The sequence below is a fragment of the Phocoena phocoena genome, chromosome 4 (assembly GCF_963924675.1).
Source record: "Phocoena phocoena chromosome 4, mPhoPho1.1, whole genome shotgun sequence".
Lineage (NCBI taxonomy): Eukaryota > Metazoa > Chordata > Mammalia > Artiodactyla > Phocoenidae > Phocoena > Phocoena phocoena.
The window spans coordinates 136,411,777-136,439,554 of NC_089222.1; the positions used below are offsets into that span (position 1 = coordinate 136,411,777).

Here is a 27,778-nt window from a genome sequence, read left to right on the forward strand (position 1 = left end):
TAGGAGCTCACAGAGTGACCGTCAGCTTCCCTGCAGAGTCAGTCACAGCTACTGATCTTACCACGAAAAGTAGTAACCCCTAAAGTCTGTGTTACTTCAGGTAATCCTCACTGTACCCCACCCCCTTTGGACAAAGGCTGAATCGGGCTCAGACAGGTCAAGTGACTTGCCCACAGACACGCAACCCTGAGCCAGTGTTCTCAACCAGTGTTTCTTCCCCCCACCTCTCCCGCAGGAAGCGACATTTGGCAAAGTCTGCAGACACTTCTTGTTGTCACCACCCATGAATGACATGGAAGGAATGCTCCTGGCTACTGGGTAGAGGCCAGGGATGCCACTAACCATCCCAAAATGCAGAGGATGGCTCCCACGACAAAGAATAAACAGCCCTAAACGTTGATGGCGCCCAGGGTGAGACACTGTCCTCCCAGGAAGAATTCAGTAATAGCCATGTGCTAACCGCTATGCTCTACTGCCTAGAGTAGGCAGAGTCCTGGGGTAGTCACTCATCTGGAGATATTTAATGAGTCCCCACTCTGTATCAGGCACTGGTCTAGTGGCTGGTGATACCACACAGTGCTGTTCTAGTTAAAGGCGGGATCTCTTGTGTTTTGAAAATTCTTGGAAGGCCACCTCTTGGGGAGTCCCACGCCCATCTTCATCCTTTCCCTGGCGCTGGGGTCCCAGCAACGCAGTGCACCAGTGCGCGCCTGCCTGCCACAGCTGTTCCCAAGCTCCTTCCCCGGTGACCTTCACTTCCCAGAACGTGGGCAGCGTGTGGGCTCCGTATAGCCCAGCTCAGACGCCGCCCGGGAATTCCCAGGAGGATAGCTAACTCTTCCAGGTCTCAAATGATTCGACACACAATTGATCTCCACGCCGAACCTGGGAGCTGGTTGCTTTACTGAGGAAAACTTACAGGAAATAGAAGGGGCAGGAAAGTTCGGAGTGAGGGCCCCCTGCAGAGTAAATGCAAACAAACAACCAACTGGAGACAGCAGTCACAGCAAAATGTATTCAAGAAACTCCACCTGTAGCAGACACCACTGTGATTCAATGAGAACACCTAGAGGACTCTTTTTTTCAGACTTTTTTCAAGTCATCTTCCCCTGAATCTTCCTGTATTATAGAAAATAGGTGATAGCAGAACCAACACGTAAGGGCAGGTGGGAGAAAGCTCCAGAAGAACCCAGCCCTCTGTCTGTCCCTGGTCCCTGCACACCTAACACGTGGGCAGCAAACCAGGGCTTCCTAGGGATGGACGGCAAATCAGCCTCTGTCCCGTCCCTACTCCTTCCATGCATTGTCCTTGGGTGTGCAAACTGACTCCTTTTCGGAGTCTGTAAGGTATTGGTCAGTGATGCATACCAGGACCTTGCTTTTAGCCCTTTTTAGTTCAAGTGTACACTGTCCACTCACATCAATTCATGTTCCTGGATTAGTGGATCTGTGGCCCCTGACTGAAGCCTGATGGGGAGGAGGATGGCAATGAGAAGCCAGCGTGCACTTTCACTGTTTCTGATGGTCCCTGTGGACCTGCACCTGTGTGGTATTCCTGAGGGAGCAGCTGTAAGTGGCGGGGAGTCCTCGAGGGAGAACTTTCCCTGCCGGGTGGCCTCCTCCACCTGCAGCCTCTACTTCTGGCTGCCACACATCCTCCAACCCAGGAGATGCCAAGATGGTGCGATCCTATGCACACAGAACTCCAGTATATTTTCATATTTAGAAAAAGACTAATATGCAGTGATGCGCTCTCGTTTTTTTTTTTTTTTTATTCTGTGTGAACTGAAGTTTTTCGTAAGTTTGGTAAAGAGGCAGAAAGTGTTAGGGAAGAGAGGAGACATTTTATGACTTATCATGATCATTCGTGTGAGGCCAGCCCAGGGTTTCTCAGTCTCAGCGTGACTGATGCTTTGCAGGGGTAGGGCTGTCCTATGTGCTGTGGGAGTCACTCTACCCACTAGATGCTAGGAGCACGCCTCACCCCAGGGGTGACAACCAAAAATGTCTTCAGATATTGCCAAATGTTGGGACCCTCCGAGGGAGACCAAATTGATAGGCAGATTGATAGATAAGATCTACCAACTATGGCCTGCCCTGAGGGAAGGCAGAACATCTGGACAGACCCAAGTGCCACAGGTACTGGAAATATACCACGTAAAGAGGCCAAAGCTGTATTAGGATATGAGTTTAGACTGTTTCTCATTAATTACAGATAGATGGATAGATAGATGGATAGATAGTGACTGTACTCCATATAATGGTTTCAAATAGAATGAAGGAAAAACATCTCTAAAAACCCAAAACCAATGCCTAGAGCAAACTGGAGTGTTTCCACCTACAAACAGGCCCATCCCTCCTTGCCTTCTCTGCTGAGATCTGATAAGCACACAGGTCACCAACTGTGCTCAAATGCCTGTATTCCTGTGTATAGCCTTTGTTTGAGCCAAGGAGAGTCTCCTTTGTTTGCATAAGATGACTCAGTTAAGGCCACACACCACCTGCGAGGGTGCCTGCCAGACCTCCCATTCACCAGACCCAGAAGCATCCTTGGATCCGGAAGCTGGGGGGACGGCGCAGCTCTGCAGACTGGGCTGCCCCTACATCCTTAATGACGCTCTTAAATCTCAAGGTAAAAGCAGGGATTCATCTAAGTTGAGAAACAGACAGGAAATTTACTCACATCTTTGAGCAAAACACAGTTTAAGTGGCTCCTACACGAATGTTTCTTCACCAAGGAAACCAGAGGAAACGCATTTTGAATCCAGTGGCAGGATGGCCACCGGGCCTCTCGAAGGAGGTTGTTGGGATCACCTTCTGATTTATGAGTCCTTCAACTACCTGAAACCCTCATTGGAGGAAGTTCAGTGACATAAAATGGAGTTCTTAAGCGGGATACACTGCTCGACATAGCCTAATAGAGACTGGAATGTGCTGGAATCCCAAATCGGCACCAGCAACAGGAATGCCATGGCAAGCTCGGTTCTTAACATGGACCGAAATACATCTCTGTTGAAAGTGGGACTCACATCAGGACCAGTGACGGAGGGTGGGCTTTGCCTGAAGTCCACTAACGCATGCTTATAAACATAAAATCTTGAATGCCCCAAGAGTGAGCTGATAAAACTGGCACCTTTGAAAGTATTCGCAGGCAGCTCATTAAGTCCACACTGCTCACGTATTAATTCCTGTTAATTGCTTTACTGGGGCTTCAGATGAGAAGACCTTGTTAGTATGGATTTAGTCCTCAAAGATAATTTGGTCCAGGAAGTCTTCTCAGTGGTGGTATGGATGGACACACACACACACACACACACCCTTCTGGTTGAAAGTCCGCGAAATCCTTCAAAACCACGTAACCTCTCCATTTTGACAGTACATGGTTATTCATCAACATCCCCTTTCTCATCTGAACATGTTTTATAATCACCAACAGAAAGAAAACAATCATCAGACAATATACCATCTCTCTTTTCAACAAGTCATTTTTCTTTAAAAATAATAAAGAAAAAGAAACAGAATATGTTCTTCCATAACCAGTCTTCTCCATCCTCCCTTGCCCCTCGCCAACCAGCACAAAAGAAAATACAAAACTGACTCATTAGAACCAGAGCAGCAGTGCAGCCGTTGGCCGGATCACTGTTTATGTCTATAATGCTTGCTGCTGAAACAGGAAGCTCTAAAAATCACTCAACCATTATTTCTCTCGGAGGCACTTTCTGATTGATAGTCTTCTGTCCCCACCAAAAAGGGCTGCCTCAATCCAAAGCAAGCCGGCTGGCAAGGAAGGGGTTTGGGGGAGGGGTGGTGGAGAGAAGTCCAGCTTCTGCCCATCAGTTCTTAAATACTGTGCGTATAAATAACCTCAATTTAAAAAAGCTGTCCAATGCCATCAGCAACGCCTGGCACTTCATTAAATCAGCAAGAAAACCATGAAGAGATCAATTGCAAAGCTGCGTGTTCCAGGCACAAGCAGTTTTCCAGAAAGCTCTCCTCTTTGCCATGACACCAAGCGGGACAGGGACTGCTGGGTGGTGGTTTGGGGGAGGGGTGGGAAGCAACTTGCTTTGAGAAAGTGTTTTTACTCTTTTACGGGCAAGTTGAAACAGAATGAGAAAGCTGATCTCTAGAGATGAATTCTACATCAGATCATGGGCACTAGCTTTCGCCCTGCCATCGAAAGGCATTATTTGCTAGGGCTGCCAGAGACTGCGTGTATCAGAGGCTGGGTCTTTTCCCATCAATATTTGCCCACACCGAAGTCTGAAAACAGATTTCAGTATATATATAATTTTAAAATGTAGATCAATAGCAATCCAAAAGAGGGGGAAAGTGGGAGAGTTGATTTTAACACAACTCTCCTCTTTTCCTTGTATTCTCTCCAGGAGACCTGACTGCCAGCTCATTATCTTGAATGTTATCCATGAAACAACACTGAGATTGTCAGATGAATTTTCCTCCCCCTACTATATGAGTCTGTGATAAAACAGAGAATGACTTGGATCCTGTGATAATACTGTGAGTCATTCAGACCATTTCTCAGTAGTGACCACTCCATAAAGACACGTCTCTGCTTAGAATACCGGTACGCTCTATCCTTTTCTACATGTACCTTTCCTTCAACCACAGTCTATCACTCATCTGAAAGGCAGCCTCCCCACAGTGTTCCCCGAATAACATAAAATACCTTAAGAATGAAAATGCCTTACGTAACAAACATTACGCAAATATGCAATAACCCCGATTGTGACAGCGTAAATATTATGTCTGGGAAGACATCCACAGCAAGAACATAAGGAAGGAATTTCATTTTATAAAAGAGTTGGGAAGGGTACTTGTTTGAAAGTGGGCAAGATTAAAGTTGCCAGGGAGATCAGCATAAACACAAATGTCCACCAAGAAATTAACCCCAGTCCTAACGGATGGGGGAGCAGGTGCCCTCTCTGGGCTGGTTGTGGGGTTCGAGGTGCAGGTCTGCAGCTGGGGGGCCAGGCAGTCACTAGAGAGGAGGCTGCCCCTTCGATGACAAGACAAGCCCTTCTCCTTTGCAAGGGACCATATGCGTGCACACCTGATGGCCTCTCAAAAGTCTGGACCAGCGGTTTGACTGGGATCTGTTTTCCTAATTATACACACCAGGTCCTGGCTATAATAAAAGCAGGTGTAACCAAAACAGCACAGGGTGTAAGAAGAATGTCTAACTCATGTGTTCGTTTATTTCCTCATTTTCCAGTTATCTACAATGTGCCGCACAGCGCTAGGCGGGCCCTCCATAGTCAAGGCAAAGATCCAGATTCAGAGATTCTTGGCTTGGCGGGTCCACGGATCCCCAGAAGGTCCATAAACAAGCTTCAGCGGCCCCGAAAACTGAAATTGTACAAGAAACTGTGTGTGTAAGTGCACGTGTGCATTTTTTTCCCCCTGGGGAGAAGGCTTCCAAGGATTTTCAAAATTATTCATGACGTTCCCAAAGATTAAAAATCATAGTCTTAGGAAAATCAGAAGGAAATTTGCAGTGCATTCTCTTCCCCCATTTACGATGCGGTAGATAATACGGTCTGGTAGATTTCCTCTTTGGTTCTAAAATGAATTAACTAAGGCCATAATCCCTGATTGATCGATTCCTTTACAACTGATTAAGTACTCCAATAGCGACGGGAGCTCTCACAGATTTCACTGCTAAAGTTTCTTCAATGTCTCTCGGCTGCAGCCATGATACACTTTCTTGTAACTGAAAATACCCGTAGCACCTGCCCCAATGACAGATGTCAGCTGATGTCAGCTGCTGCCAACGATCTCACCTCTTGATCCTGAACTGTGATTTTCTGGAGGTAAGGGATAGTCCCAGGACGTGTGTTTAAGTGTGAATTGTTCTGAACAAGAACCAGTGTGCTCCCGTCAGCTCCCCTCTTCTGGGAGCTGCTATCTCTTCTTCCATTGTAAAGGAACGGTTGATCTATATGGAGATACTGAATCAAAGGGAGAAAATTCCCAGGAGGAGATAGCCCTGAAGGAGAGATTTAAATTGTCAGGGCCAGAAAGGAGGGAAGGAAAGGAAAGGAAGGAGGAAGGTTCAGACTGCTGAAGCCTTCGCCAATACTTTTTAGGGGCCAGTGTTTTCAGCAAGGCCGTAAAAGCCGGATGGGCAGGTTTTCCCAGTTGCAGGCTGAACCCGAGGTTAGGAGCTGTGGTCCTGGACATCAGCCAGCACCCAGACAGATTGGTTTTGTCGAACAGAGAAAAACCCTTCCATGTTCAACTTCTGACAATTTCTACGAGGTTTTACAATCCCCAGGGACTGGCAGCTGAGACAAGAAAAGGGAGTTTCTTTTTCTACCCTTTATTTGGAACTGAGCACCAGGCCCCTTTGAGAATCCATCAGACCAGTGGCTTTTGACAGAATGGGAAATTGGCACTGAAATGTTCGGTGAGCCAACAGCCAGGACCTTCTCGGCCCCTGTGTGGTGTGTTGATGCCAATGTCATATTTTCAGACACATTTTCAAAACCAGAAAACGAAATAGTGGATAGTCTTAAGATCAAAAATGAAATAGTGGATAGTCTTAAGATCACTTAGTAAAACGTTATGAAACTTTTAAAGGACAAGATTCAGTGAGGCAGATTAAGACTAATTGTTAAAATGAGTGAGAGTCATCTGCCGTCTTCGTAATGGGAAGGAAATTGCAAAAAAAAAAAAAAAAAAAAAAAACAAAAAACAAAACCAAAACAAAACAATAAACCTGGCAGGCTTTGATGTTGACACTTAGACTTGAAAGCGTAAAATCAAGTTGTATTCTACCACTATGGGGAGAAATTATGAGAGAGTCAAACTGGGCCTTTTGATGGCTCATTTTGTCTTGTAGTCCTAACCAAAAAAAAGAAAATCATTCAAGACTGACAATAGACACAGTAACTGTAATTGGGCAAAACATTCATTTTGGGGTTCCTCTATTTTGGATTGCTTATTATCATGCGTGGGAAGCAGAGACTGCTCAAGACAGATATTGTCCATATATGGAGCGTTTCAATTAATTTTCTCGTTCCAGGTTATCAGAAGACAGCCCAGCCTTGGGTGCAGTTATTTCACTCTGCAAACTCAAGGGCATCCTGGCACGAATCAGGCAGCCAAAGGCAAACACTCCACACCTTGGGGAAACAGTTCCTTGTTACCCAAGTAAACACGAGCTTCTCTTAGTCACCCACTTGAAACAGACACGGCCAGTGAGGGGCGAGAAACGCCAGAAAAGAAAGCAGGCTGCTTTCAAAATTTCACTCTTTATCATCACCGACCTCCTGGGCCTTGCCAAAAAGCCACTACTGCACTTCTTATGGGAAAATGGCATGGGCCATTGAAGAGTTTCCAAAACTTCCATAACCAAAACCTGACCCGTAAACCCACATAGATGCATATGACGATAATATAACTTCCTCTGGAAATGCAACTAAATGATACTCAGCTGTGGCTTCCTAAGAACAGAAATCCACAGGAATTGACCTGAGGTGGTTATGAGGCTGGAAGGCATGGACCAGGCAGTAGGGCCTTTGTTTTTTATTGGCTTCTACTCATCTGAAGCCTTCAAGATGTTTTCTAAACGCACATCTCTGAATCGTAATGGGAATTCCATTTACTGAAAGGTGGGGACTTTTAATATAACAAGTGAACCCATAGAATGACTTGTGCCTTTATACCTTATAGCACCATTCATGCTTTCAATAAGTGGGTGTAATTTTCTTGGTATTACCCTGTTATTAACATAGTGCTATGAATAAATATTTTCAATCACGTTATAAGTTTTTTACAATTTTCTCTACCTTTGATTCTATCTCGAAAATTCCCCAGACAGCTAGGATAGCACAAAAACAATAGTGCAAAGAAGCAGCATGCCTTTACCCCCATTCCTCTTTGACTAATCAAATTCCCCCAAAATACAGACTTTCTTATATTTTTAAATGCCTTTATACAGACTAATGATTACTCTTATGTTTAAATGTCCATTGGTTGTACTTTTACTTTTTTTCAATACAAGAGTCAGCTACTGTTATTTAGGTTACCACGTCTTTTCTATCATACTCAAAATAACTTTTATTCCTAAGCTTATTCAATACTATATTACAAAAATGAGATTTTTAAAACAAACTATCTTACCTCCTTCAGTTAAACTAATACTACTTATTGCTATTTGTAAAATAGGACTAAGGTTCTTACAATACAAAGAAAACACAATATTTGAAAATAACTGGAAACCGGAGGAGATTACGATATGCCAAGATTCCTCTTTCTGCTCTAATACTTTGATAACGGGCACAGAAAAAGAAAACTACACATAGAACTTCACTGATGCAATCATTCCCCTGGAGGATCCAGTCTTTAATATTATTAGTACCTAAAATACTAATAAGGCATCCAAATTACATATAGGAAGGTCACATTGCCATCAAATTCACCAAGCCAGAATGTTACTATTTCTTCATATTTTACCATAAAAAATGCTTCCTTGAAACACATTTCAATCATCATCCACTATATAGCCCTTAAAATTATTAGAAGTGATCATCTGAAACTCTGTCACTTGTCAAAGGTAACACATGGGCCCTAAGTTAAAGGTTTCCAGTAAAGAGATATCTGAAAATTATCAAAGAGAGAGAACCCCAGTTGTATGATCTTAGTTTCCATGATGGTAAGTTTTATATTTTTTACATTTTAGAAAAGATCTGAGAGGTTTCCTTGAAATTCACAGTTCACGTTTTGCCTGCTCCAAATCAGTCTTAAACCAATTCCATAATAGAAAGCAATAGCGTAAAGCCAGATTCTGTTAAAAACATTAAATTTTAAATAAAAAGCTGACGTAGCAATAATAACGGGAAGAAATGACTGTGTTTCTAGGGAATCCCATCACAGAAACTTCTAGAGGTTTTGAAATCTGGGTTTGTTGCTATGTAAATACTGGGTATTTCAAGTTCAGTTCTGACAGATACATACCTCTTCCACTCCGACCGACAAACCTGAGGTCATTGAATCTCGCGACTTGGTTTTTCATGGCCGCTGTTGCATTTCTCAGTTCGGCTGAGTAGTTTTCATCATTGCCTGCCATCACAGTCACCAGAGTGCCATCTGGAACGTCCCCCAGTGCCACCACCTAAACACCAGACATCAGGCATGTTAGAAACCTTGATGTCATTTGCATAATTATTCTAAACTCGAATGTATATTAAGTGATGCTTTTTAGTTTGCGAAGGAATAACAATCTTAAATTAAGCAAAACAACAGAAGAGTCCTTAATGGGAAGATTTACTTTAAATTCCACTATGCAAAATTATCAATGTTTAAATAATAAAACATTCACCTAGTGAAGCCACATAAGGTCACAGAGTTGGAATAACACTCACTAGAGCAAGGACTTTGAAAAGCTACGCCTTCTCACAAATGCAATCATCTCTTAATTCTTCATATTTGAGAAACAGAATGTCTTGCTTTTTATAAGTTTATAACCTAACCCATCTTTCATTTGTCTAGACCTCCACCGACAGGCCGAATAGGGCGGATTTTGCCTTTTAGGTGTTTAAACTTACTTCTGCTCAAATTAAATGGGATTGCTACCACTGAATTGCTGACGATCCTTGAGTGACTTAAGCTCTCCCTTCGCAATTAGTTCATCCTTGTTGCCCCTACTCGCTTCTACTACCTTGATTTTCACTAGCAGTGAATTCTGGTATGCAAGAGAAAAAAATCAGAAACATGCCCTTGGCTTAATACTAACTACAAAATCAACAGACCTCGGAGAAGAGGGGTGCTCACTTGGATGCGCTCCTCTGAATTCAGGAGCGGAACTACGTCGCATTTTTATATCTGTGAGTCCCAGAGATGTGTTAACTTGGGACCTTATAGATGACTGAGGTTTTCTCCAAACCCAGTTGATCTTGAAGAAGAATTCCTTCAATGTAACTGAATGGGAATGGATTTCTATCAGAACTACTAAAGTAAACCAGTAAATACATATTTTTTGACACTTAGGTAAAAAAAAAAAATAAAAAGCAGCAATTTCAAGGTAAAATGCTTTAAAGAGCATGGCCCAAAGATGCTTCATGCAGTAGTATCCATTTCTTGATCATCATTTGACCCTTCTAGAAACTATTTTCTTGATCAAAACATTTATTCTTAGCTATAGTTCCATTGTTTGTGTTTTTTAAGGTAGTTGTAGAATTTCAAATCAAGATGCCCCAAGTTCTACTTATTACTATCACTTGCGATACCCCTTATGGTACTTTCTCAGTCACTAGTGAAATGTGTGCTCATCATTCCAATTATATAATCGTTTTGGGGGTTTTAGTTTTGAGCTGTGATAATAAAGCATTCTACAGTGACTATTCCTCCTTCTGTTTTCCACCTCCCCATTTTCACCTAATATTTGCTACATAATTTGGGGGGGTGACACCTATACTTCAGTCCTCTTTTTCTGTCTGTAAATAAGGCTGCCATAGGCTCCCTTGGATGATACAAAAGCCATGTTTCTCTAAATTCCCATCTTCATTGCCTGCTTCGTCATCACCCTTTCTCTGTGTCATCCAGATGACCATCTATTGTTTTTATTCCCGAGGATGCTGTGGCTCTTGGATTCTAAGGAGTACGATGGGGAAAATGAACCAACTCACTATAAGGGGTGGACGTACTTCCAACCCCAGGACTACGCCAGGAGAATCAATTCTCACAGCAATAGGTAGGTATGTTCTTCATCTATTTTATACAACTTGCACTCTTATCTTTCTTTCCATCCAAATGGACATGTTTTCTATACAGGAAATTTAAAAACACAGCTATTTCTTCCCCAAGCACCCTCTAATTAGGTATTTAGAGCCCATTATTAGTATGTTTGTTGCTGTTTAGTTAAGAGCAGTAATATGACAATTCCCTTTTGTTTCAAAAATATTACTGAAATAAATCTCCTTGATCAGTTATTTAGTTATTGTTACCGTTTTTTCTATTCCCATAAAATATACTTACTTTATTCTGCTTTTCTCAGTCTCTTAAAAATCCCCCGTCCTTTTTTCCCCCACTGTTTTCACTTCCCTCTGTAAAATTAGCTCACAATGTTGCAATGTCCTCCTTGAAAACATATTTTTACTCCCTTTTCCCCATCTCCCTGTGATGACCTGGCATCTCTATTTTAATTCCACTTTCAGTAAGCATACAGGGACCGGATCAACCACATGGGTTTCCAACTGAATAAGTCCTTGTTGGTTAAATAGGTTGAAATAAATAAATCTTGTTTTATAACTACCAAATGTTTTCTAAATCACCTTCATCCTACTGGCCCCTCTCACAGGCTCCATGACTGTGCCCTCACTCATCTTTCCAAAACGATCCTCATCCGTAATACGGCAAATTCACGAGGCCAACACCAAATAGAAACAAATAGAGAGTAAAATAATCATGGTGGCTAAACAAGAAAATGCTGTTGATGTTGGAATTTAAGACTAAACAAATCAGGAGTTTAACTCCTTCTTTTCCCTTTTTTTAAACTGTAGCAAGAGTCAAAGGTATTTCGGGGCTCAAAGATCATTTACTTGGCCTTTTATAGGTTTTTCATGGTGGGGGGAAGGGAAAGAATATTAGATCCAGGAATATTACATTAATAAAGTATATCACCTAATTATTAGCAAGCATTCTTAGAGTAGGAAAAAGAATTTAAATTTAAAACTAACGTGTCTATTAATTTGATACAGATTTGATCATTGATAGGCAATATGCAGAGATTTTGGAAAAAAAATCTAACTTCAAACAGAGAAAAAGAAGCAACTGGAATGAAAAGCTATAAACAATAGGTAAGGAAACACAAACATTTACATTTTAACACAGACCAAACAGACAAGAAGGGACTTGCTGGCCAAAGGATAGCTCATTTTTTTTTTTTTTACTTCTCTGTTTTTAAAGTATCAGGAAGTTGGGCAAAATATCAAGCCTCGTCTATGTTACAGAACCTTCCCACACTGCTCTTGGTCGGCCTGTTCACAGTTCAAACTGGCATTTTAAACTAACTCTAATTAGGTTGAAATTACAGTCACAATTCATTTATTTCAAATCCCTTAATTTTCCAGTGTTATAAAGAAAGCTGTGGGGTGGAACTTAACATTCAGCTGAGATGATATTTAATGCATAGCTAGGGGACCACGATCTTGCTGACACAAACGTTACTTATTTCTTTCCTATGAAAAGAATATTACTATCAGTGCCCAAGGCCTCCGAACTTGCTGAAGGCGTGTTTATGCCTTTGGACTCTGGTGTACCAGGGCCTAAATGAACTTTAATATTATAGTCTTACAAAATATATCCTAAGTCATCCAAACAGCCTTTTTGGCTGCTTCTGTAAATAACGGGTAACAGTAGCAAATTTAAGATTTTCTCGGTAGCAAAATAATGGATCTCTTCTAGGCTGAAAAATAAAGGTGTTTCGTGGGAGAAGGTGGGGGGCACTTTGGGGTCCAGGATAAGCAATTAGGATGACTGTAATCTATTTTAAGGAAAATTCATAACTTGAAATCTCCCTTTAGTTTCAAAGATTAAAGCTGAGGATTTACACGTATTCAGAAGACTCCTAAAGAATCACTTCAATGCTCTTTTCACCAATATCATCAGACTTTATCACTGTTTTTCATTTCCTCCTCCTTAATACAGGGAATGTAATAATTCTTTACTGATTAACTTCTTAAAGAGATTGTCTGAGGCTTATATAAGATCCAAATTTTAAAGTAATAATTTCTATAGAAACTGCTTGGGAGGTAGGTGGTGGAAGATGAGTACAGACTGGATTCAGGGACACACAGTGAATGAATCAAGTCGGATACAGTCACTTTATTCACGTTTGGCTTGCTTTATCCCTAATCTTTGCGCCTGTTGCCTCCTTGGAAAATTTGCCTGCTCCTTCCGTTATGCAAAGAGCAGGTCTCCTTCCGAAAGAGGCCCCTCTTTATGGGGACGGGAGCGGAGACAGATTATTCATCGAGTGGTCTGATTCCTCTGCTGTCCTTGCCTTTGCCCCAAATGTTCTCAAGACCCACTTGAACTTTTCTCAAGAGACCTATACCTTGATCTTTAACCTAGAAACTATCACTCAGTAAAACAGATTTTTTTTAAAAGTGAATTGTCAAAAGTCATTTTAAAACGGAAACTTCTATGGTTATTAAGATTTCCGCTAAAAGGAATTCCCTGATGGCTCATGAAAACAATTTATATGATTTTTTTTTCATTCTTTTAGAAGAAAATAAATACTTTCATGTGGTGGCTTGAGAAACGACATCGCTTTAACGTCTGAAGATTCTCGCTTAATCACTTAGTGCTTGGGGTGTGGGTCCCTAGTAGAGGAGGAGAGATACAGAAGAGACTTGATTTATCCCAAAGGAAGCCACAGATCCCTAAGAACCCACACCCTTGGCGTGTCCAGAGCACCTGGTCTTAAAGGACCCTTTGGTTGATTATCAGCTTGTCTCCTCCCCTCTGTACTTATCTGAAAGTGACCCCAGGGCCCATCCCTGTCAGGTCCTCTGGAACTGAGGGAGAGCTGAGGAGGTCTGCCTGCTGAGTCTGTTTATGTAAAGGGATTAGAGTGATTTCAAATTGAAATGGGCTCCTAACCCAAACCTACAGAGCTCGAGGAAGGGACAGGAAAGCATCCAGTGGCTGCTCAAACTTATCCTCATTTTCATCCCCCTCAAAAACTCCTGCTTTCAGAAAACGGAGGCAATTCTACAGACACAGACAATTGCACTTCTTTTGGTTGTTTGTTTTAGAAGTCATAATCTAAGTTTGGAAGGTATGTAAAGCTTAAAAATAAAGAACTCTGACAGTAATTTTTTAAAAAAGTGAACATTATTCATTGTCACTAACTCAAGATCCAGCACAGGCTTGGAACCATAAAAAGCTTATATTAAATTAATCGCCCCTTAAGGGGACAATTATTTAACCAGATTTTTTTTTTTTTAAGAAAAAAGAGTAGCTGATCTTTACAGCTTCCCCCCCCCCCCACCTGCTTTCCTTAGTCCCTGCAATGAACCGGAAATGACTGCACTGATTGTATTTAAAAGCCTGCCCCTTCTTCAACTCACCCAAGACAGAAGAACTGAATCCCCACCGCCGAAATGAAATGTCTGCTGTTTGCTGCCAGGGTGGCGGTGGTTGTCTAAAAACGCCCGGGGTTGTTTATGTATCCCCTTTGAAGGCCAAGGTTTTTATAGGGAGCTCAAAGCTAGGGCAAGATCAGGGGTGAAAAGTGAACGAGGACCTCTCAAGCTGCTCGGCTGAAGTTATCCGGTCCACACCGCCCCCTCCTCAAACAGCAAAGCGGGCGGATTAGACGGCCGTCTCATGCTAGACAGCCTTGCCTCCTTCCGCTGCCCGGGCTTAAGCTAGGTGAGTCGGCGATAACGTTCAGTGGGGTACCAGGCAAAGAAAGAGCATTCGCTACTTGCGGCTTCTGGCAGGAGCAGCCTAGAAGCTCGAAAAAACTCTTCAGAAAACTTTTGCAAACTTAACTACTCCCGCCGTGGACTTTGAACCTGCTAATTCCTACAGGGCTGTTAAAGAGGGGGTGGAAGTGGAAAGCCTTGACAGTTTTCCTTGTCAGTTTATTTACATTGACCCGAAGGTATAAAAGTATCTCTATTTTATTTCCTGACGTCTCCCTCAGAATGGTTTGGGTGTCAAGCCAGAGGCGGGGAGAGAAGCAGAGGAGCTGACAGACAGGCTTGTCCCTGCTGGGTTATAACTTTTCCTACTTTAGATCAAAGCTAAGGACCCCTGCCGGGGAGAGGTCCAGCCGGCCCTCAGTGGACGTCTTTGGGGGCATCCAGAGTTTTTTGGCCATCCTTGGAGGCCGCCGCGGCCGGTTAAGGCGGGCCCCTCGAGGGTCGCCACGGCAACGCAGCATCCCCAGTCTCCCGAGCTCAGGGGGATGGACCACAGGCCTCAGCGCCGGCCCCTTTCTTGAACCCGGCCCCGCCTGCCTGGCCGCTGCCCTCCTCGATCTCCCCGGCCTCGACCGGCCTCTGCCTGTCCTCCCTCCACCCGCTCCGGGCCGAGTACCTTGAAAGCGATGGGCAGGGTCTTGTTGCAACGCCAGTGCGTGGGCAGCACGGAGCACAGGAAGTTGGGGCTGTCGGTGCGCACCAGCTCGCCCGGGTGGTCGGCCAGCACCTCCACCATGCTGCGGTCGCCGCTCCTCAGCTTGCCGGCCAGGGCGGCGCCGGCGTCCGGGGCGCCCAGCGGCAGCGCCTCGCTCATCTTGCCCGGGCTCAGCGCGGTGGAAGGCGGCGTGAAGCGGCGGCTCGTGCTGGCATCTACGGGGATACGCATCACAACAAGCCGATTGAGTTAGGACCCTGCAAACAGCTCCTACCAGACGGCGACAGGGGCGCGGATCTTCAGCAAGCAGCTCCTGGGAGACCAACATACAAGTTCAGGGAGCTTTATTGCTGTGGTGTGGCTGGGGAAGGGGGCAGACTAAGAGTTACTAACAGTCCAGGAGGGGGAAAATTCTAGTTTTGCCGATCGGCCTCAGACCCACGCAGGACTCTTTAGCAACCGACCGCTCAGTGCTTTAAAAAGTGGGCGACCAGAATCCAAAGTCAAGTGCCAAGGGAGACGATCTTCTGAGTCTTGCTTTGAGAGTTTTAAGTTCAGTCTTTGGCTGTTACCAAAGTTCCCAGAGGCAAAATTCCCATACACTTCCTAAAATATTTATGCGGAGAGCAAAAGGACCAGCAAATACATAATTTGGAAGTTCCAGTAGTTAATTGCCTGTCAGATTTTTCCCAGGTGAGTTTTGTCTAAAGTCCAACACAACAGAAAATACACGAGGAGTGTCTTCCAAATACGGCGCCACTTTTTATCATGCAAAACTGGCTTCGGTCCTCAAAAGCAAGAGCTGAGACTTCCAAAGGTCCTGCTGCTAATGTATGTGCACACATATATATATATAAATATATACATATGCTCTACTTCATAACATATTTACAACACAATCTGTAGAGAATTTAAACACAACAGAAATCCATTACTGTTCGCTGCAGGTTTTTTTTTCTTTCTTTCTTTTTAAGTAGCCTTGAAACTCAGCTTCAGTAGTTGGAGAAGGGCTGGGCGAGAAGTACTTGTCATGTTCTCAATAAATTCTGGCAAAATGCTCAGTTCAGAAAATTCAGCTTTTCAAAGAAAAGCTAATCTTAAAAAAAAAAAAAAGTCCAAGTCAATGACACCTAGAGTTCAGCTCTCCATATCTGAGAACTCGGGTTTGGGGATGTTGGTTAAGTTTGCGGCTGGTCCTGTGGTTTGGTGGGAGGTGAACAGCAGCCGAGTCACACGCACGCAGGCACGCACTCTTCGGAAGCCAGCCTCTGTCTGCATCGACTGCGGTGAGTCAGCCCCGACTTGGGCAGTAACGAGACGATCTTCCTCCAACGTCGCCCCAGCGTCGGCCGGTTAACTACTCAGACGCGCCAATACCCACGATCACAGCGTAACCGCAGCAGGTGGAGCGGGCCTTGTGAGGAGGCTCCGCAGCGCAGATCGAAACAGACGGGGCGGCTCCAGTTACACAAGCACGCACACTGTCACGCACACGCAACTTCACCACTCGCCTCGAAGCACAGCGCACTTTCTCCAGCAGTTGCCAAAGGAAACAACCGGGTGAAAGTTCACACCCAGGAAAGAAGTTGAACCATCCAGCCAAGAAACCAGTTCATTCAAAAGTAAGAAAGAAAGAAGAAAAATAAAAATCGAAGCTCCGACGCGGGTCGAGGAGAAACAGCAAAGACTGACTTTCTTCTGGTGTCCCCAGGAGCCCCGGGAAGAGGTGCCTGCCGGCGCAGGGCCGGGCAGCGTGGTGCCCTGGCTGGGTCAGGCCGCGGGGCGCCCGTCCTGCCTGCGCCCGCTGGCTCTATGAATGAGAGTGCCTGGAAATGAACGTGCTTTTACTGTAAGCCCGGCCCGAGGAATTCCATTCCCTCAGCTCGTTTGCATAGGGGCGGCCGCTGGCCAATCACAGGCCTTTCCGGTATCAGCCAGGGCGCGGCTCGAGGCCGCGGGCTCCTGGAATTGGCCCGCGCGCCCCCGCTGCCGCCGCGCGCTACTGTACGCAGCCGGGGTGGAGAGTCCACCGCCGCCGCTGCCACCCGGCGTTCCCCGCGCATCTGCATCCACGCACACACACGAACACACGCACACGCTCCCACGCTCGCCCCAGGCCCCGCCCCGTTGCGGACCGCGGCCCTGCGGCTTTGCACACACGGGGGGTTGTGTGGCCGCCTGCTTTGGGGCTGCAGTGAACCGCCTCGCCAGGGGCGGCCGCGGTCCAGGGACCGAGGAGGTGGAGAAGAGGAGGCCTGCCGGCCTGGGGAGGACTCGGGCAGCTTGCTGAGCCCCGAGCAGCCCGGGACCGGAGACCTGCCGTAGGGAGGCGCCCCGCGAGCCATCGAGATGAATCGGCCGCCGCGAGGCTCCGGAGACCGGGGCCGGATCGGCCGGGCGACCCCAGGCCCTGCGCGGCCGCGGCCGAGACTCTGCTTTCCCGGCGTGGATGGGATTCGGCCGCGAGGGGGCCGGAGGGCCGAGGGCCCGGCCGCGGAGCCGTTCAGCGCGCCCACACGGCCCCGTTGGCAGCTGCGGCGAAGTGGCGCTGATTCACTTAATGAGGCCAGACGGTTGTCGGTCTCCATGGTTTTTGTGTTTTTAGTTTTCTCTCTTGGTTTGTTTTCTTTAATTGGTGTTTTATCGCCGCGGCTGGGCTGCGGATTAATTACGCAGCGCGCCTTAATCAGGTTGATTGAGTTTAGAGGCGAGCAAAGGAGTTTCGTAGTTAGAAAAGACCCCAAAGAACAAGCGACTGGAAAGAAAGTTGAAAGCATCCGCTCGGCTCGCTCCCCATCCTCGGAGCGTCGGCTCCCTCGCTAGGCCCAGGTCGCCCGCGCTCCCCACCCACCTCCGGCTCCCCGGAAACGGCCCCGGCTCCGCTCCCTGCCCGCGCGCGCGAGCCGCCGCGGGTGTTAAGCCCACCCCGGCTTTGCGCGCTGGCGGGAATTTCCCCCGCTCCAGTCCCCGCGGCGCCGCGGGCATTTTCGCGGAGTTTAGAGGGGCCACGCCCCCGCCCGGCCGCGGGGCTCCCCCCTCCGCGCGGAGCCCACCCGCTCCCTCCCTCGGGGGAGGCGCTCACCCACTCCCCCCCACCCGTCGACTCCCCGGGCGGGGGTCTCTGGCCCTCCCCCCGTGGGTCCCCTCCCTGCCGCCGGTTCGGACTCTCCTCGGGCTCTGGCGCTGTGGCCTGCCGGAGGCAGGGGCCGTGGCGAGCCAGTCGCGGAGGCCTTTCCGGGCGCCCAGGCAGCTTCCCTCGCCCCACGCCCAAAGAGGCCGGGAGGTGCTGCGGACCGCGGGCTCAGGGCGGACGCTAGGGGGCAGCAGCCGCCCTCGCTCGCCGCCCCGGGCGCCCAGTGGCCTTGCAGCGCGCCGGGGAACGCCCCCGACGGCGCGGGGCTCTGCCGGCCTTCTCGCGGCCTTTAGGTCTCCTGTACGAACTTCAGTTGGGGAAGAAACGACAGGAAATGACCGCCCAAGCCAGCCTGCGCGGCATTCCCGCCCCCACACACCACCCGCTATACCGGCAGCGCAGCTGGCGGCCAGGGAACCCTCGGACAGGGGTCCTGGCTGTCCCGGCCGGCGCGCGTTAGGGTCTCTTCTCGAAACCCCTTTGCCCGAACCCCGCCGTCGGCCGGTCCCAGGCCGTCGGTGCTGCAGGCGTCCCGGGCGCCCTCCATCCTGCCCGGCTTCTCCCCACGTGGGCCGGTCCCCTCGCGCCCCTCGCTCCGGAAAACCCGGGACGTCTGGGAGCTCCCAGGACCCAGCTGCATTTTGTTTTCATGGGTCTGGGGTCTCAGAAAACGCCTTTGTCTTTTTCTTTAAAAGTAATTTTGAAGAAGCCGCATTTTAGGTGTAAAGACCCCAAACGTCCTCTCTCCACCTGGGCCGAGGGATTCCAAATACTGCGCAGTCCCAAACCTCCCTGTCTGCCGCCCCTCCTGCCCGGGGCCACAGTCGCTCTGCGTCGGGGCTCGACGCTGCCCGCTCTAGAGGCGAGTTCGGGCGGAGTGAAATCTTTTTGCTTCAGCTCAAGTGCATTTCCCTAAGAGCCGATCAAGCGCTCCTGGGGGCCGCCTCCAAGTGCATCCCCGTAGACCCCCACGGACAGGGGCTGGGACTCTGGAGATGTAGCGGTCTGGGGTATGCCGCCGCTCGGAAAGGTCAGAGAAGGCTCCTCTGGGGCTGCGACCGTTTGCCTGAAACCCTAAACCCTGCGAGGGGCTGCGGGGCGCAACCTGCGCTGCGGTCTCCCGGGCTGGGATCAAGTTCCCTTAGTAAGGTACAGCGGTAGATGCACCAGGTTTACCCTTTCAAGGGCAGCGCGCTGCTCAGCTCAGAGTCTCAACCAGTAAATCCCAAGTTCGAACGCAGACACGGATGATAATAGCAAGGAAAGCTTTTGCTGATTTATTCTGAATCGGGCCACCGGGCGTTTGGGGCTCCCCAGACTTTGCGCAGGTTATAACTGCGTTGCGCGGTGCACGCTTGAAAACCAGAAACAAACAACACTGCCCCTCCTTATCGAGGGACCAAAATGAATGCAAAGCAGGCAGCATGGGGCTCAATTAAAGGATACCCGGAACCCCTTAGTCTGAAGGGCTTTTTACATAGTTTATGAAGTTGAGTAACCATGTACGAAATGAAGAATTCATTTCCACCAGAAGCGCTCATTTAAGGGGCGATATAGAATTTCCCTTTCCCTGCCTCTCTTAAGAGAAAAGGAAAGGAAACATTACAGTATACACTCCTGGTGTTCCCCTGGAATAATACTAAAACCTACTTTTGTCATAATACAATACAAAAAATATAACGAAGTAGTATGTTGGGTGAATGCTGTGTGACAGATTCTTCCAAATTTGCTGCATGGGGGAAATTTCAAAAAGGCTCATCAACTGACTGAATGAAATGTAAGTTTTCACAGTGAATTTAAAAAGCAGTATTTGGTTAGTTGGAAGAAAAAAAAACAATTTCACCAGAAAACAACAGCTTATTGACATTTTTTCTACAACTTTAGGTAAATATATAACTATGGGGAGGGCTCAGAAAATATCTATTTCATGTTTTTCCCTCTTTCAAAACCCTCTCAAAAATAAATAAGACTCAACCATTCTCTTAAAATCCCCCTCTGTAATATGATATTTCTAAAATTACTTTTCTAAAAATGTAATATTTCTAAAAGAATTATTTCTGCTTTCAGTGACTATTTTAATGAAAATAAAAATACAGAGAATGTATTTTGCTAGTGGTTCTGGACCAAACTGCTTCAGTTTGTACTAATGTCACAGGGAGGGAGAACAATTTTGTTGAAGACTAACATACATGTTAATGTATGTACAATACACACTGTCCAGTTTTCAACATTGGAATTTAATTAAACATCCCCTTCCCCCAGTGGATTTGAGATTATTTCACTTTTGAAGTCTAATAACTTTGCGGACAAGATCCCTTAGTTCTTCCATTATGTCTTTCCTCTATGTAATGACTTCCATGGGATCCCGCGGTTGATATGTGACTATTTCACTAACTTTGTAAATCAATTTACAACTCACAAGAAGCAAACTGAGAAAAAAATTTTTTAAATCTTTAAAAAAATTATGGATGCTTAGTAAACATTTTACTCTCATAAAAATTTTGCATTAGCACTGCTATAGCAAAAGTAATAAACTAGGTAATAACACATAGAAGCCAAGCTCTATTTTTTCTTTTTTAGAGAGTCATATAGAGTCATTTAATAAACAGCAGAATGCACCTGTGGTAAATGCTGTAGAACCGAGGGTATCTTTTAAGGTTTCATCGGAACATTTTATATGTTTGACATTTACAATATAGAAAACAGCTTTTAAGTATTTTTGAATCAGCAAAAAAAAGTGTTGATTATTTGGTTAATTTATATCGTGAGTTATTTATAGCGATACACGGATAAAATGTCATATATGCATATATGAAGGTGCATATTTTGTTAAAAATATAATTTGGAATCTAACATACCGTGAACGTCTCTAGATGGATTCATTCCATGTACACATTCTGAAAAAGTAGAAAGTAGGAAAATAAAAATATTTTTAATATTTTAAAAATATACTGACAGCAAACACCAAATAAGTTGATTAATTTAATTTTAATTGGAATCAGTGCCAGTGTAAAAACTAAATCCCCCCTCTCATTTTTTTTGGTAGCTTGTTGCCTCTCACACTTTGTTAGCACTGGAGATTTTTATTGCATATTGTCTAGCTTTGGCTCAAAAATAACTTAAAACAGTAAATCATTATATCAAAAATGAACTGTTACCTATGCATATGATTTTTATGTACCTTTGACCAATGTTTTTCATTGCTAGGTAATACTGAATCTTTATCTTTCATAGAATCACCTCTTTCAAGCTCTATATGTGATGCAAATGTGATTATTTAATGAACATTAAAAATCCATTTGGAGAATGTAGGGATGGATCACAATTCATAGTGAAATTAAAACCAAACCCTAACTTAATACAAAAACATTTAAAAATCTGTAACATGCTAGAAGCTAAATGCAAGAAGTAAAAATATGAATAGTTTTCAAAGTGATAAAAATAAACAATTTGGAATACACCTTCTAAAAGAAACAAAGTAGTAGATAAATGTTATGATAATTTACCTCCAATGATAGGACATTTTAGAAAGATTCCCTCTTTGCTTGATTTCCTTTCCCTTTGCTAGGAGGGCAGATTATTTATATGGAAAGCTTTCATTCTTAAAGTAACAGATGATATCAACCATTTTTGAAAATATTTGCCATGTGATAATTTCCATATATGAATTACTATATACCGCTGCATGTACAGTTACAGGTAAAGTCACAGGTAGATCCATTAAGCAAAGCCATGTGAAGCTATTCCTCTTTCCCTTGAATATCTATGTATAATGTCCTGAATGTGAAATTATTCCATCAGCCTTGTATATTGGTAATGGTCAGCACTGAATGATTAACGTGGAGGAAATAGCATTTTTCAAAGCCTTAGGATTTGAGCATTTCAAATACTGCAGACCTAAAGCTTTCAACTCCACTGCACAACATTAGTATAACATAGCTTAAATAAAACCTTTAAAACTAAGAAAGGAGGTAATTATTTCAGATTTCTGGATGCTGTTTGAATAGGCAGGAGAACAAGATTTTCAGCTCCTTAGTCTTATATTTTTGCCAAAGCAAAAAAGGCAACTAAAATGATAAGGGGTTCTGAAGGACTGCCCTATGATAAAAAATGAAAGGAATTCAGTATGTGTAGTCTTAAAGGAGCATCCTTAAAACACGCACATACACACACACACACAAACACACACACATACACACACAAGATTGTGGTTTACAAGTACATAAAGTGACTCCATAAAGATTTTTAAAAAACAGAGCAGGGAAAGAATTATTTGCACTAATAATGAATGATAAGGCAAAAAATAACAAACGTACCCGGAAGTTAGTAAGTTTAGTTTTAATAGGCATGGGGGTCGGGGGAAATCCACAACAGTAAGATTGAGCAGGCAGCTGAGTTTATACTAAAGAGACCCAACAAAACTAACCACTCTGGAAATTCTCTCTTGAGACCCCGAGGAGCCTTTCCATGTCTGAGCCTGAGAAATATGAGAAGCAGAGTGGAAAGGCAAGTGTTTTGTCTACACACCTAATATTTCAGTGATTCTGAGAGAAGAGCCAAGATTTTTTTTCTAAACCTAAAAGCAAAGGCAGAAGTAGTGGATTTTGAAAGGTGTGCATGCGGTCTGTTGAAAGCTTTCTTAGTTTGCCCTGCGTCAGTAGCTTTGAGGACACGCCATTAAGCTGGGGAGTGTTGGAGGGAAGAGAGAAGGGATGGGTTTCTGTACATGAAGTCATACCTGTAAAGATTTGTAATGATTTGCCCAAGGAGTTGTTAAAGGTGCTAGAACCTGAACTGTAAGAGAGGGGAGGGCTTGGATGTTCATGACAGTGAGAGCTGACTCCAGCGAGCACATTCTTCCACTCTCTCCACTGAATGCTGCTGTATGCCAGGCCATGGCCAAAATGCTTTCGGATACCTGTCCAGTTTATTCCTTGCAACAGTGCCATTACCACCCCATTTTACAGACCAGGAACCTTACACTTGGAGAGTTTAGGAAACCTGCCCAAAGTTGCTTCACGCTTGATCTCTGTGTACACACACACACACACACACACACACACATCCCCACATACGGGTCTACACACATGATGAGCTGTTTCTTTTAGACCACAACTATGTATTTTTATCGGTGTCCTTTGTAGCCTCCTGAAAAATTAACTCTGATCTCATCTTTCACTTTTATCCCCCGGTCTCAAGGTCTCCATCAGAAAATAGCCCTGAAATTCTTTACCCTGCAAAATCTCAAATATTTAGGAGTCATATCTGAGGTTATTTCTGGCCATCTACCAAGTTTGAGGAGCAGGTCAGGGTCCCTTTGGTCAATAAGTGAGAGCGATGGAGTGTCAGACTGATGATGGACACGTGTGTAGGGTGCAGGGAGCTGATGGGAGGAGGCACAGGGGTTGGCACCACCTGGTGGGCTCTGGGAAGACTTCTCTCCTGGTTAGAGATGATATTTGATTTGACCCTTAGAGGTCGTATAGATTTTCACCAGGTGCTTGGGAGGGTGGGAGGAAAGGCTTAGGGTGGGGAGTGGGGAGAGAAGCCTTTCCAGGCAGAAGGATGAGCCTGAGAAAGGCATGGATGAAGTTATGACACAGACCCGCAGTACAGCTGGAGTATAGGCTGGGGATCAGGTTGGGGAGTGGCAGCTCGTAAATGACACGACGCCGGCAGACGTGAACGCAGGTCAGAGGCAGCTTACACAACCTAAAGAAATCTGAACTTCAACATGAGGGCAATGGGCTTCATCAGAGCCTTGAAATCTGGGAAATAACATAACGAATACATATTTTAGGAAAATAAATCTGTCGGAGGTGGATAGGTGAATTAGAGAGGGCAGAGAAGGAGTAGGAAAGCCACAGCCTTGCCAGGCAAGGACTCATGAGCATTAAGGTGGAAACAATGGAGACAGAAAAGGGGGGACTGAGGTGAGGGACGGAGAGGGGTCTTCCCCCATTTCCGGCCCAGGTGCCATTAGTAGCAGTTAAGACCAGAGAGGATGGGTTTGGGGGTAGACATCAGGAATCAGCTTGGAATGGACAGAACAAAATTATAGGTGCTGGTGGAAAAAACAGGAGGAATGGGTGTTGTGTAAGCTGCTAAGTTTGTGATCATTTGCTAGTTTGGCAGCAACAGAAAACTAGCACACGGAGCATGCCTTCCCCTCCTCTTATTGTTTTAGGGAGATGCTGCCTGTGTGCTTATAAATCTCTGTTTCTGGGGTTCAGTGGCAGGAAGCCACACACCCAAGTCACTGTTCTCCAAAAGTCCTGTCAGTGATAAAGCTGATAGTTTGGTCTCCATCTGCTCGACTTTGCCTGTCTCACAGGTGCTTCTGGATCATTGGGGAGCAAGGGTGTCTTTTATTGGCCCTCCTCAAGCCAACTCTGTACCTGTGTCATTCTCTTCTGATTCACCCTCACCCCACACAAACACATAACCACTAGAGTTTGGATACCTTACCAGTGAGGCTCCCTCCTCTTCAAATACTAGACAGTACTGGATAAGCAAGGTGTATCCCAAGCCCCTGGGAATCTGGTTAAGTGCAGATTCTGATTCAGCAGGTTTGGGGAGGGGCCTGAGTCGCTGCATTCCCAGCAAGCTCCCTTTGATGCCACTGCTGCTGGTTCAAGGACCCCACTCAGAGTTGGCAAGGCCAACTGCTCAGTACCCAGCAAACATTGTGCCTAGCACACACTGGACTGCAGTCTCTGAAAGGTTTCTGTGGCTTCCCTGGTGGCACAGTGGTTAAGAATCCACCTGCCAATGCAGGGGACACGGGTTCGAGCCCTGGTCCAGGAAGATCCCACATGCCGCAGGGCAACTAAGCTCGTGTGCCACAACTACTGAGCCCTTGTGCCACAACTACTGAAGCCCACACACCTAGAGCCCGTGCTCTGCAACAAGAGGAGACATCGCAGTGAGAAGCCCATGCACCACAGGAAGAGCAGCCCCCGCTCGCTGCAACTAGAGAAAGGCTGCACACAGCAACGAAGACCCAACTCAGCCAAAAATAAATAAATAAAATAAATAAATCTATTCAAAAATTTTTTAAAATTGAAAAAAAAGGTTTTTGTAAACAACATTGCAAATTGCAAATTGACATGAAATCTATCTCTGATTGGACTTTTAAAACTAATGGGATGGACTGAATGTTTGCATCCCTCCCCCAACCAAACTCATACGTTGAAGCCCTAAACCCTAATGTGATGGTATTAGGAGGTAAGGCCTTTAGGAGGTCATTGGGTTTAAATGAGGTCATGTGGGTGGGGTTTTCATGGGATTAGTGCCCTTGTAAGAAGAGACTGGAGCCATTCTCACTCTCTCTCTCTCTCTCTCTCTCTCTCTCTCTCTCTCTCTCTCTCTCATCATGTGAGCACATAGCAAGAAGGCAGCCAACTACAAGCCAGGAAGAGGGCTCTCACGAGACCCCAACCATGCTGGCATCCTGATCACAGACCTCCAGTTAACAGAACTATGAGAAATAAATTTCTGTTGCATAAGCCACCCAGTCTATGGTATTTTGTTATAGCAGCCCTGAGTTGACCAAGACAACCATGATAATAGAAGCTCCCTTTTATCAGTGCGTCAGACCTCACACTAATAACTTTACATGCCTTATTCCATTTAACCCGCTAGCAGCAAACAGTCCATAATTATTCCCTTCACTTTACAGATGAAGAAACTGAGCTTCAGTAATTGGCCCAATCTGAACCCATGCAATTTGCCCCTGGAGACATAGTCAGCAAGCTAAACCAACCTTGCAAGATTCATATCATTATGCTATTATCAAATTTCTTTACTAGTTCTTGACAAGTTGCCTTTAAACCATGTGGGCATTCTTTCTTATTTTGAGCAGCTTTGTCCACTAGAAATGTAATATGAGCCATATATGTAATTAAAAATTTTCTAATAACCACATTAAAAAAGTAAAGAGAAATAGGTGAAATTAATTTTAATAATATATTTTATTTAACTTAGTATAGCCAAAACACTTTCATTCCAACATGTAATCAATATAAAATTGTTAATAAGATATTTTACATTCTTTTTCTATTTTTTAGTAAGTTTGAAATTCCTGAGTGTATTTTACATTCACAGTGCATCTCATTTCGGTCTAGCCACGTTTCAGGTCCCCAAATGTCACCCGTGGCTAGTGGCTACTCTACTAGGCAGTGCGGTTCAAGGGCAACCACTCAAAACGCAATTCCCTCTGAAGAGCAGTTTTGTTGCTATTCTGCTTGTGCTCAAGTGAGCCTTGTTTTTAACCTGCTATTAGCAAAGGCCATTAAGTAATTCATCTTCCTTGACTCATTTTCCCTCAGAGCTGTCCTGAAGCGAAGTTCAGGATTTTATTACAGCATCACTTGATTGGCTTGTAGTCATAAGGAAACACACACACGGTGAAAACAACTAAGTTGCAAAGGCCTGCTGACCACTGTCATTGCCACTAAAGCATTTTCATAGCCACGGATAAGCTACAAGTCCACCTCACGCAGTGTTCATTTCCATTTAATGTTTACCAGCTGCCGATGCCACAGCCCATACAATACGCTTTGGTTTCTTTGACTCTGAAAGAATACTACCAAAGTATCTCTTGACACTTTCTTTTCCAATACACTTGTTTTTCTATGAAATTCATATAGGCAACACGGATTAGAACAAGAGGTTTTACTAGCTCATGACTTCAAAACGATTGCAAAGTGATTCAGTGATATTCTCAAATAGCAATTTCTACTAACAGGTTTATTTAGAAATATAGCATATAGATTTTTCAAACAAAAAAATAACACTCAATATGTCAATTTGCTAGCAATCTTCCAGGTTAAAAAATGAGTTCGAATCAAAGATGAGGTAGCTCCTGGCCTCAGTTATGGAGTGGGCCCACCTGTCTTTCTTCCAGTCCTCAGAAGAAACAACCAAGAAACATGGAGTCAGGTCTGTAACAGAAACCACAGGCCCTATCTCACTACATTTGTTCCTCCGGGGCTGCTGGAACCTTTAAAGGTCTGAGCATCTCTCTCTCTCTCTCTCTCTCTCTTTTTATTTTGACTTTAATTTTAATTTTATTTTTTTATTAATTTTTATTAGAGTATAGTTCCTTTACAATGTTGTGCTAGTTTCTACTGTACGGCAAAGTGAATCAGCTCTACATATACCTATATCCCCTCCTTCTTGGATTTCCTTCCCATTTAGGTCACCACAGCGCACTGAGTAGAGTTCCCTGTGCTATACAGTAGGTTCTCATTAGTTATCTATTCTGTACATAGTATCAGTAGTGTATATATGTTGTAGAGATGTGGATGGACCTAGAGACTGTCATACACAACGAAGTAAGTCAGGAAGAGAAAAACAAATATCGTATATTGACGCATATATGTGGAATCCAGCAAAATAGTACAGATGATCTTATTTGCAAAGCAGAAATAGAGACATAGACATAGAGAACAAATGTATGGACACCAAGGGGGGAAGGGGGGTAGGAGGAATTGGGAGATTGGGTCCGAGCATCTCTTAAGAGCAAGCATA

General features: G+C 44.9%; 1 protein-coding gene across 1 annotated transcript in view; it reads right to left on the reverse strand.

The window, feature by feature from the left end:
• RUNX1 (RUNX family transcription factor 1) overlaps nt 1–27,778 on the reverse strand; it is a 243,461-nt gene that overhangs the window by 71,889 nt on the left and 143,794 nt on the right. Inside the window, exons 3-5 of the mRNA XM_065876105.1 lie at nt 21,103–21,141; nt 15,073–15,326; nt 8,980–9,136 (exon numbers count right to left, since the gene is read on the reverse strand). Coding sequence (XP_065732177.1) covers nt 8,980–9,136; nt 15,073–15,326; nt 21,103–21,141 — 450 coding nt within the window. The remainder of the gene's footprint in view (nt 1–8,979; nt 9,137–15,072; nt 15,327–21,102; nt 21,142–27,778) is intronic.